Below are 12,198 nucleotides of genomic sequence, written 5' to 3'. Positions count from 1 at the left end.
AGAAAATCTCTCTCTTGTACTGCCAAAGGTAACAGGTATGAAATGATCATGCATAATCTTGTCATCCTGATGCAGTCCCCCTGTAAATAAAAAAGAATATATCCTGCTCAGTTATTCATATCTATTTAAAATTCACTGCTTTATTTAGTATGTTTGAATTGATTTGCAGGCACTGTGCCCTCTCATCAGCTCAAGTCCTAATAAAGATTCTGTTTACCATTTGCAATAATAATCATATTTTCAGTCTTCCACCTTTACTGAAGTGCCTGCTTTGTGTACTAGGTTATAGATATAATTCTTCTCTAGGCTCACTAGTAAGAAACTATACTATCATGAAAATGCTGGGTGTGGATGTAATTTACACTCATTGTGTTAGGGGAAAGTCACACTAAGCAGTATGCATTCTTGAGAAGTTACTAGATACTGAGTATGCTGCTCATAACTGAGAACTCTCCAGTGATGAGGTATGAAACATTGTTTTCTCTCCTTTGGACAGTGCCGGTATCTGGGACTGGGATCTCATTTCTACTGTGTCTAACATACAGAATACAGAATTAACCATGTTGGAAAAGACCTTTGAGATCATAGAGTCCAACCTATCACCCACCACCATCTAATCAACTAAACCATGGCACCAAGTGCCTCATCCAGTCCCTTCCTGAACACCTCCAGTGATGGTGACTCCACCACCCTCTGGGCAGCACATTCCAATGGCCAATTTATCTTTCTGTGAAGAACTTCTTCCTAACATCTAGCCAAAACCTCCCCTGGTGCAGCTTGAGACTGTGTCCTCTTGTTCTGTCACAGGTTGTTTGGGAGAATGCTGGGAGATGCTCCAGGCACTGGAGCAGATATTTCCCTGCAGCCTGGGGTGAAGACTATGATGAGGCAGACTGTTGTCCCTGCAGCCCCTGGAGGACCTCATGTCAGAGCAGGTGGATACCTGAAGAAATTTGGGATCTTGTAGGAAGCCCATGATGAAGCAGGCTCTTGGCAGGATCTGTAGATGCATGGAGAGAAGAGCTCATGCTGGAGCAGTTTTGGCAGTATCTGTGGCCCTGTGTAAGATTCACAATGGAGTAGTCTGTTCCTGAATGATTACACCACTTGAAATGGACCCACTCTGGAGAAGATCATGAAGAGCTGCAACACATGGGAAGGACTCATAGTGGAGAAGCTGATGGAGATCTGTCTTGTGTAGGAAGGACCTCATGCTGAAGCAGGGGAATGGAGTGAGTAGTCAGCTCTTTGAGGAGGAGGGAGGAGAAAAAATGATATGTGATTAACTGACCAGAACACCTCTTTTGCATCTCCCTGCACCAGAGGAGAGGAAGAAGTATAGAATTTAGGAGTATAATCAAGCCTTGGAGGAAGGGAGAGGTGGAGGGGGAAAGTGTTTTATGATGTAGAGTTTATTTTCTCCTTACCCTCCTCTGATTTGACTGCCAAGAAATTAGACTGTTTTGCCCAAATTAAACTAATTCCCTCACTATTTTGCCTATGATGGTAATTGCTGTGTTTTGTGGGGCACCTCTCAACTGGACAGGCCCAAACCACCACACCTAGTCATCTCATATCGCTCTTCAGCTATATATCCCTCCACTGTAATGTAAACACACTGTCCTCATCCCTAAAACTGGTGGAAGTACAGGTAACAAGAAGAGTGAGTCAACAGCAAGGCATGAGATGCCATAAAACAAAGCACAAGATGATAAAACACCAACTCTGATCCCCTTCCACCCACCCACCCATCAGCAGGATGAGGTTAGTCAGTCTGCAAGACCTTGTGTTAATGATCCCTAATTCCCACCACCTGCAGCTCACTTAGGAATTTGCACAACTTGCAGGATATAAAGCACTATATGCCCTTGGGCAGAAGAAGAGGAGGGCTAATGTCACAAATCAGAGCAAAATCCTGGAACTCCTTCAAAGTTCCACATTTCCAGAAATAGAGATGTTTTGATGGATAATCTCAAAAATAAACCCCAGCCAGCACAAAACCCCACACTTAAACCAGGGAGATTTGTCCTACAGCTGAAAGCCTTGGTTCAGTCCCCAGACAAGGTGATGGGACTTACAAGAGTCCTGAGGTGTTACCACATAAAATGAACAAAAGAATTCAAGTGAATGATGTTTCTGCTCTTTTTTTTATTACCAATGCCTAGTCCCAGAGGCCTTGAGTCAACCTAAACTGCATCTAAGCCTTGGTACCTCTTGCTGGCCCTAGGCTTTCCGAGGCAGCAAGCCAATAGGAAATACTAGGCTCAGAGACTTAAGTGGAATTTAGGCTGGGGGAAAGTTGGCTAAAGCATGGCTTTCATAAATTTGTTTTTCTTCATATTAAGATGACTTTGAAAATACCTACTGGAGCATTTAGAATTATATTTCTCAAGTTTTCTCTCTGACTCAAAAATATTTTCAATCCTTTTGATTCAATATAAAAGTCAGACGATAACAGTGATAATAATGGCAAAAGCACAGCATTTATTTGGGTGTGTTTTGAAAAGACATCTTCAAGCAACAGGAAAGAAGGGTCTAGATGATATTTTTGTTTGACTTCTAACAACATTGCAATTTGTAATAGAACTCACCAAGTGATTTTTATGAATTTACAAATAGGCTGCTGATAATCCATGGTCAACAGCCCTACCGGGAGAGGCTGAGGGAGCTGGGATTGTTTAGCCTGGAAAAGAGGAGGCTCAGGGGAGACCTTATTGCTCTCTACAACTACCTGAAGGGAGGTTGTAGACAGGAGGGGGTAGGTCTCTTCTCCAAGGCAACCAGCACCAGAACAAGAGGACACAGTCTCAAGATGCACCAGGTAAAGTTTAGGCTCAAGGTGAGGAGAAAGTTTGTCATCGAGAGAGTCGTTAGCCATTGGAATGTGCTGCCCAGGGAGGTGGTGGAGTCACCATCCCTGCAGGTGTTCAAGAGGGGATTGGACGTGGCACTTGGTGCAATGGTTTAGTCATGAGGTCTGTGGTGACAGGTTGGGCTTGATGATATTTGAGGTCTCTTCCATCCTTGGTGATTCTGTGATTCTGTAACAGTAACTATTTAGAAGCCATTTGCAGCACACACAACTACAAGATGTCTTGGGTCTGGAAGTCTACCGAATGCTCAGTTTCAGCTTGTCCAGTGTACTGTAGTTTTAGGATAGGATAGGATAGGATAGGATAGGATAGGATAGGATAGGATAGGATAGGATAGGATGGAATGGAATGGAATGGGATAGGATAGGATAGGATAGGATAGGATAGGATAGGATGGAATGGGATAGGATAGGATAGGATAGGATAGGATAGGATAGGATAGGATAGGATAGGATAGGATAGGATAGGATAGGATAGGATAGAATTAAATTAACCAGGTTGGAAAAGACCTTTGAGATCATCAAGTCCAACTTATCACCCAACACCATCTAATTGTGGCACCAAGTGCCTTATCCAGTCTCTTCTTAAACACCTCCAGTGGTGGTGACTCCACCACCTCCCTGGGCAGCACATTCCAATGGCCAATCTCTCTTCCTGGGAAGAACTTCTCCCTAACATCCAGCCTAAGCCTCCCCTGGTGCAGTTTGAGACTGTGTCCCTGTGTTAAAACCAGAATTTTCTCTTTTTTTTTTCCTTCTAAGCATGAGAAAAATTTATAGCTACAGAGAGAAATCTCCCTATATCGTGAGACAACAGCACATGCATCTCTACTTATTCAGATGGAGAAGTTACCCAATATTTGCCATCCTTCCTGACGGCTGTGAATTGCTGCCTGGTTTCTGGTGAGGGTGTCGGCAAGATAAATTATTGGAATATAATCACATTTCCCTGTATCTTCAACTGCTAATTTTTAATGTGAAATGGTAAACTTGCTGATAAGTAATTTTTCATTCCCAAAGAGGTTTAATTATTTAGCCACCCTGTTCTCTTTGATTGATGCATATTCCTTTTATTGGCCGCTGTTAAAAGGAAGCAATTCAAAATGGGATGTGAATAAAAACTGTCTGTTCCCTCAGGTGTATAACTTTTCTTTGTCAGGTGTATAAGTTTCCTTTGAAGTAGTTGAAGTAGCAGCAGGAGTCTGTTGAACTGCTTAAGACAATTGTGAAAGTATTTTATTAATAAACATAATTTTACTGAATTGTGGAGGGATGTATGCTAAATCAACACGGGACTCTATCATAGTATCATAGTATCATAGTATCAGTCAGGGTTGGAAGTGACCACAAGGATCATCTAGTTCCAAGACCCTGCCATGGGCAGGGACACCCCACACTAGATCAGCCTGGCCAGAGCCTCAGCCAGCCTGGGCTTAAACACCTCCAGGGATGGTGCCCCAACCACCTCCCTGGACACCCCATTCCAGGGCTTCACCACTCTCATGGGGAAGAACTTCCTTCTCACCTCCAGCCTGAATCTCCCCACCTCCAGCTTCATTCCATTCCCCCTAGTCCTATCACTACCTGAGATCCTGAGCAGTCCTTCCCCAGCCTTCTTGTAGGCTCCCTTCAGATACTGGAAGGCCACAATTAGGTCACCTTGGAGCTTTCTCTTCTCCAGACTGACTCTTCTCCATCCTTCCTCTAGAGCAGTTTTAAACTGCCTGTATGGACCACAACATTATTTCCCATGAGCTTTACAATAGGCAGAGTGACAGAAAAGAAGTTGCTGTTGTGTGACAAATCAGACTGGACAGGGCTGGGCTGATTCTTCCTGTTCAGAATGGCCTCCATTTTCAGAGGCTGATCTCCTGACTCCAGATCCAGCTCTCCCTTGAGCAAAACACTTTGCTGTTTGTGATGTCCTGTGATCATTTTAAAAACTTTATTTAGAATATACCTTTATTTAGAATAAACCAAACCAGGTTGGAAGAGACCTTCAAGATCATTGTGTCCAACCCATCAACCAATCCAACCCACCTAAACAACTAACCCATGGCGCCAAGCACCCCATCAAGTCTCCTCCTGAACACCTCCAATGATGGTGACTCCACCACCTCCCTGGGCAGCCCATTCCAATGGGCAATCACTCTCTCTGTATAGAACTTCTTCTTAAAACTTGAGACAAAATATGATACTGCAGTGCAGAGTTTCCTTTCTCCCAGAGTATACAGACTGTCAAGACTTAGGTCTTGTATAAATTACATTAATTTCTTCTGTGGTTTAGTCAGTAGTAAATGAATCCTGGACACTTTCAAATGTTCAGTGAGGCAAACAACAGAGAGAAAAAAAAAAAGTAAAAACTTGTTAAATGAAAGTAACAACTTTCAGATTTTGTCTTTCTGGTGCTGTGTATCAGGTCATAGATTCAGTTATAGAATGATTTGGGTTGGAAGGAACCTTAAAGCTCTCCTAGTTCCAACCCCCCCTGACGCTGGCTGGGGCACCTGCCACTAGATCAGGTTGCTCAGGGCCTCTTCCAACCTGGTCTTGAACATCTCCAGGGAAAGGGTATCCACAACCTCTCTGGGTTACCTGTTCCAGTGTCTCACCATCACTACTGTAAATAATTTCTTCCTAATATCTGGTCTTAATCTGCCCTCCTCAATGTTCAATCCATTCCCTCTCATCCCATCACTATAAGCCACTGCAAAAGTCTCTTCCTGGGTTTCTTGTAGGCTCTTTTCAAGTACTGGAAGGCCACTGTAAGGTCATTAAAGATTCCTGTCCATAGTAGTGCCAGGACCAATTACACCTGGAATATCCTGCTAAGTGTGATGTCTGAACCATTTACATTTATTGGCATCACAGATTTACGCCCTTCCAGGTTTATTTCTGCCCTTTCTATTTCTGAGTAGGATATGTCATGATTTATGTAATCCCATGTGTAGGAAGTGTTCCACTGAGATCTTAAACCCTAAATCCAAAAGTTTCAGCATGACAGGATGAGGTAAGAGCTTTCTGAGCATTAGTTTTTGTGGTTAAAGTGGCCTCATAGATGAGTTTTTGTGGTCAGGTACAGCTGCAGGGAAAGGGGTTTCATTTCATATGATATTGATTATGCTGAGCTTAGCCTGAAACACTTTGCAGAGTGCTACACTTTTGTGCAGCGCAATGCCAAATGTGAAGGTGAATGTGGCAAGTTAGTAAAAGGCAGTAATTACTGCTAGTTTAGCTCTAGGAACGCCTGCATTATGCTCAGTCCTGAATACATCCATTTCTAAAGCAGATGAACCTCTAGTTTGCAAGTATCACAGTATCACTAAGGTTGGAAGAGACCTCAAAGACCCTTTGGCAGTTTGAACTTAGGGACCATAAATTTTCTTACCTAAAGGCAGCACTGGGTAGAGCTATAGATGTTGGCTCATACCTAAATGGTTGTCCAAGCAATGGAGTGCATCGATATAATCCACATCTTTCACCCCATCACCTTGTGGCATTGAGTTCCAAGAGAACTGTTGCCAGCCTCAAAAGTAAAATGATCCTTAAATGATCAGTTTTCCCTGCTTAGCAATCCTTTCACGAGTTTTAAATGACTCTCTAATTCATAATGAGCTGCAAGGGGGATTTTCATGGAAGGCTATACCTGGATCAGGATATTAAAGAAAATAATGAGATTCTTGAAGGTTTCAACTCCCCTTTGACTCATACCTTCACATCCATAAGAAAAACTAATGCAAGAGCCATTTACAATATTCCACTAAAAGATTGTGCTTGTCAAAGCTGAATATTTTCAGTTGAGAACTTGTTTCTAGTTCAATTTCTCCTTTTGACAAAAATGTATTTTGTTTGGTCAGTATTTCCTCTTAGACATTTTTGCATGCACTGGTTTCATTTTCCTGTGTCAGCTTACTTCTTCTCGCAAATAGCTAACTTACCATGAACAGCAACAAAAAACTTTTCCATAGCTCAAGTGAAATTAATTAGTTCAATAAGATAAATAAATAAATGCAATAACTGACACAGGCTGAAAGGAAAGGTAAAGCAGCACCCTTTGGGACAGACTTTCTTTCTCTCTCTCTCTTTCTCTCTTTCTTTCTTTCTTTCTTTCTTTCTTTCTTTCTTTCTTTCTTTCTTTCTTTCTTTCTTTCTTTCTTTCTTTCTTTCTTTCTTTCTTTCTTTCTCTCTTTCTCTCTTTCTCTCTTTCTTTCTCTCTTTCTCTCTTTCTCTCTTTCTCTCTTTCTTTCTCTCTTTCTCTCTTTCTCCCTTTCTCCCTTTCTCCCTTTCTCCCTTTCTCCCTTTCTTTCTCCCTTTTTTTCTCCCTTTCTTTCTCCCTTTCTTTCTCCCTTTCTTTCTCCCTTTCTTTCTTTCTCCCTTTCTTTCTTTCTCCCTTTCTTTCTTTCTTTCTTTCTTTCTTTCTTTCTTTCTTTCTTTCTTTCTTTCTTTCTTTCTTTCTTTCTTTCTCTTTCTTTCTTTCTTTCTTTCTTTCTTTCTTTCTTTCTTTCTTTCTTTCTTTCTTTCTTTCTCCCTTTCTCTCTTTCTCTCTTTCTCTTTCTTTTTTTCTTTCTCTTTCTTTCTTTCTCTCTTCCTCCCTTCCTCCCTCCCTCCCTCCCTCCCTCCCTTCCTTCCTTCCTTCCTTCCTTCCTTCCTTCCTTCCTTCCTTCCTTCCTTCCTTCCTTCCTTCCTTCCTTCCTTCCTTCCTTCCTTCCTTCCTTCCTTCCTTCCTTCCTTCCTTCTTTTCCTTTATGTGTGCTTAAAAAGTCTGTCTTCCCACACCTACTGATTTGCAAATGAACTCACGAAGGAACACCCAGAGAATATCCGACAACTGAATTTGTAAATAGTTTGAACTGAGAGGAATGTTCTTAATGCACTAAAAATACCATCTGGGTCTTACTGTGCTGCTTTCATCTCTTTATGTGTCAGAACTGAGCCAGCTGACAGATTACTTGTTAAGACTAATATATAATGATGTTTATTTAAAGCGTGTCTTTGCCACCAGATTGAGTTCTAATGTTCTATTTAAAGCACCTAGCCTCTTTTTATAGTGAGACCATTTCCTATGGTCTCCAAAGGAATCTTACAATGAAGGCTATTGACACGCGCAATGGATCCGCAGAAGAGTTGTTTTCCCTCTGAGACAGCAGCTGTCTGCAGTGTGCTTGAAGTATTTTGCACTCAGACCCATAACATAGTTGCCTTTCAGTTTTTGCCATTCACTTCCATCTCAAAGGCTGGAAGTAACACTGAAGAACCAGAGTTCCCACAGAGATGAAAGCTGACTTAAGTGTGTCACATACTCCTGTGTGGACAAGTCTCTTGGCTGTCATCTCTCAACAAAACACCTTCCAGGAGGAAGATACAGTGGCATTTGTTATTCTCTTTAGATGTCAAATAAAACTGAAGTCAATAAAGGACTGTAAAGAAAAAAAAACAGAAGCAGCCTGGGTTTAGGACAAATTGCTTCAACTGAGGCTGCCTTTCTCTATTTGTTTAGGAGGAGACTTGATGGGGCTCTTGGTACCATGGTTTAGTTGATTAGATGGTGTTGGATAATGGGTTGGACACGATCTGGAAGGTCTCTTCCAACCTGGTCTATTCTATTCTATTCTATTCTATTCTATTCTATTCTATTCTATTCTATTCTATTCTATTCTATTCTATTCTATTCTATTCTATTCTATTCTATTTTGTTCCACTCCACTCCACTCCACTCCACTCCACTCCATTCCATTCCATTCAATTCCATTCCATCCTATACTTGTAATGTGTTAAAGATGTCTGTATTTGGTTTTTCAAAACCAGGTGAAGTTAGTAGTATTCCCAACCTGATTCTCTTCACAATGCTTATTTATACCTTTCTTAACATGTTTGCTGACAAAGCAGTATCAGAACAGTATCAGATGAATTAAAGTTGTGTTGTGTTCCAGCTTTTCCAGGAGAAAATAACCACAGATTCTACAGCAACACTTAACCTACAGAAGCAATGAATATCATCTGATCACTTTGGGCTAACAAGATCCCTAGATGTATAAGCATAGAGCCACTCACTGCTCCCAACTGTCAGAAGTTTTTGCTTCTTTCTAAACTGTGTAACATCAGCAAGAGAGATTAGTACAGAAGCATCAAATCTCCATCTAAGCGCTTGGAAGGTCAGATGCGGGCAGCAGGCAGTCTGGAAATGGCTCAATTTATCATTTCCTGGAATCATAGAATGCTCTGGGTTGGTAGAAACCTCTGAAGGTCATCCAATCCAACACCCTCAACAGTGAGCAGGGGCATCCTCAATTAGATCAGGTTGCCTTGAGCCCTGTCAACCCTCATTTTGAGTATCTCCAGGGATGGGGCCCCAACCACCTTCCCAGGCAACCTGTTTCTTTCTTCTGTTTCTTTTTGCTACAGCTGGGGACAGAGAGCTCAGCTCACAAGGGCTGTGGCAGGACACCTGAAGAAACCATTTGCTTCTCAGGCAAAGGCAGTTTGCTGACCTAGTTTATGTTTCTCCTGAAGCAGACTAAGCTTACTCATTACAATCATCTATCACATCTCAGATTTGTCACTTCCCCCTGCAGGATAATAATAAATGACTGAAATCTCTCCCTTGGGGACATCCAAACTGAGGTATAAGCACCTTTATGGACCAGGGCCTGGAGGAATATCTATTGCTGACTATTTCAATTACACAAACTGGTGACAAAATAGGATTCTTTAGTCATGGATGAAGCCTAGTGGCAGAGGTGGCTTTGTGCCCTAGCTTCAGCCATGCTCAGGCCCTGTAATTTGCAGTTTTGTACTTGTTCACCTAAGGTGCTGTAACAGTGCTGTCCCAGGGTCTCTGTGGAACTTTTTCCAGCTTTTTTTCTGTGCTACAATTCCAGTGTTGTTGCCCTCACAACCTTGTACCTGCCAAAGCCTGATGTTGGTGCTATGATATGTTCTCATGGGAAGCAACTGCTGCTGGCATAAGAAACATCTCACTTCCCCTCACTTCTCTCTCTGCAGATCTTAATTCATACAAAAGGAAAGCAAGAAAAGCAGCACAGTAAGTAATAGCCAGTTAGATAATTGACAAATGCTACCCAGGACTACATGTGCAGAGTCTTAACAGCCATTCAATGTGCAACATCTGTGTCTAATACTGCAGCCGATGTATGTGCCTGGCAGAGGTGGCTGATGCACTATGCTTGGGAATAGAGCCCTGCTGGGGGCAAATCTGCTACTTGAGATGTTCTGTGCTCCCCTTTGAGTGAAGACAGTGTGAGAGCAGCTCCTGCCTGCCCCAGGGGCAGTGTAGCTCCAGCCTCAGCCCAGGTTTTCCCTGTCCTGTTCCCCGAGTTTGAAGCTTTCATTAAGGAATAAATGGCATTTTTCTGATGGCCTGGAGCAGCCTCTGCCCTGTTCTCCTGCTCCCTGGGCTTCACAGGCTCTGCTCTGGGGCTGTGCCAGGGAAGAGAGAAAACACAGCCCCATACGGCCTGGCCATCACAGCACTCAGACCCTTATTATCTACCCTGTCCTGAGGGACCTCCTGGAGAGGAGGAAGAGCCACAATCCCAGGGAAGGACAACAGCCCAGGAGGGTCCCAAGCCATGGTTTAGTTAGTCATGAGAAGCTGGCTGACAGTTCGGACTTGATGATCTCTGAGGTCTTTTCCAACCTTATTGATTCTATGCTTCTATGCTTCTTCAATAGGGGATTGGACGTGGCACTTGGTGCCATGGTCTAGTCATGAGGTCTCTGGTGATAAGTTGGACTTGATGATCTTTGAGGTCTCTTCCAACCTTAGTGATACTGTGTATTTCCTTTATCTTAACAAATCCAGAGGTATAGCTGTTGCTGCTCCTGGCAGCAAATTGTCTGAGGTACCTGATGCTTTACAGAAAGCCTGGAAGAAATCTTTGGCAGTTCCACAGTGAGTCATGTACTCCGTGCAAGATATCATTACTGCACTTACTTCATCTGCACATTAGAAAAGAGCACTTGTGAGTGATGGTAAATGTGTTGTGAACTAGTAAAAATACCATTGACAGAAATACAACAGGAACCTGCACTGCATCTCTTAGCTTTGTCTTGACCAATACTCCTTGGTATCTGCTTCACATTGTTGTGTTTCCAACAATCTCAGCAAACTACTGGGTCAATGAAAGAGAAGCAACATCCTACCTTTGCATCTATGCTGAGGGAGACCTACCATCTTTGAGAGGCAGATGGAGGCCATTTGGGGCACACCTTGCATCCCTCAATATAATGGGACTGTGGACACTTAATTCAGGTTGTAGCCAGGTGGGAGTTGGTCTCTTCTACCAGGCAACCAGCACCAGAACAAGAGGACACAGTCTCAAGCTGCACCAAGGGAGGTTTAGGCTGGGTATTAGGAAGAAAGAAAGAAAGAGAGATTGGGCATTGGAATGTGCTGCCCAGGGAGGTGGAGTCACCATCACTGGAGGTGTTTAGGAGGAGACTGGATGGGGTGCTTGGTGCCATGGGTTAGTTGATTAGATGGTGTTGGGTGATAGGTTGGACTCGATGACCTCTGAGGTCTTTTCCAACCTGGTTAATTCTATTCTATTCTATTCTATTCTATTCTATTCTATTCTATTCTATTCTATTCTATTCTATTCAGCAGTGACACCATTGTGCAGATGTCTAAATTTAGGTATCTTGAACTGAAGTTAGTTTCCTAAATTCTTTCTGGTGGTGCTATAGGGCACTACAGCACATGACAACAAAATCAATGGAACTGATTTATTGTTTCATTGGACCTCTTTGTCTCTTGGCTCCTGTTAATGCTGGGGGAGAAGGTCCAGCCCACCACACTTAGGGCACTATACTGCACTAAGAAATGCTTTCAATGCCATATAGGGTAGACATGTTTGAACAGTGTTATGTTATATTAATGTAGACATGAATATACGAGTGATGCCAAGGAAGCCTAACTTCAGGCTCCCAAATTTGGTCTGAAAGTCTGCTTCCAAACAGGATTAGGCTCAACCTCCTTTTATTTTTTTCAGCTCCCAGGTACAGTTTGCATTGCCTGAGCACATCTGAGCACACGTCACAGCCACAGTCAGAGCATGAGTTAGATCTTCCTTTTTATTTGGAATGGGTTTTAGTGTCTTGTCTCTACTCAAATTACCTCCTCATCCTGAATTTTCCATCACTTGAAGTCACAGATGGTTGTGAATATAAACTCAGAAGATCAGCAAATAAAACTTGCCTTTAACCTGCTGAACTCAGAGAAATGAAGGATTCGGCACGACACATTTGTGATGGTTCACCTTTGTACACCTTGGCAGGGACGAGTTCCACAGGGTCTTGCTGTCAAA

At 42.6% G+C, this 12,198-nt stretch overlaps 1 protein-coding gene across 1 annotated transcript in view; it reads right to left on the bottom strand.

The window, feature by feature from the left end:
• Positions 1–7,453, bottom strand: part of LOC137446580 (trichohyalin-like) — a gene marked incomplete at its 5' end in the record, with an annotated part of 275,413 nt that extends 267,960 nt beyond the window's left edge. The window contains 2 exons of the mRNA XM_068149376.1: positions 6,938–7,145; positions 7,270–7,453. Coding sequence (XP_068005477.1) covers positions 6,938–7,145; positions 7,270–7,453 — 392 coding nt within the window. The remainder of the gene's footprint in view (positions 1–6,937; positions 7,146–7,269) is intronic.
• Between the last annotated feature and the right edge of the window lie 4,745 nt (positions 7,454–12,198).

The sequence above is a fragment of the Melanerpes formicivorus genome, unplaced genomic scaffold, assembly GCF_026170545.1.
Source record: "Melanerpes formicivorus ecotype bairdi unplaced genomic scaffold, bMelFor1.0.p_v2 SCAF_1, whole genome shotgun sequence".
NCBI lineage: Eukaryota > Metazoa > Chordata > Aves > Piciformes > Picidae > Melanerpes > Melanerpes formicivorus.
The sequence above is the reverse complement of the archived record's forward strand: the minus strand, read 5'-3'. Positions and strand labels throughout refer to the sequence as shown.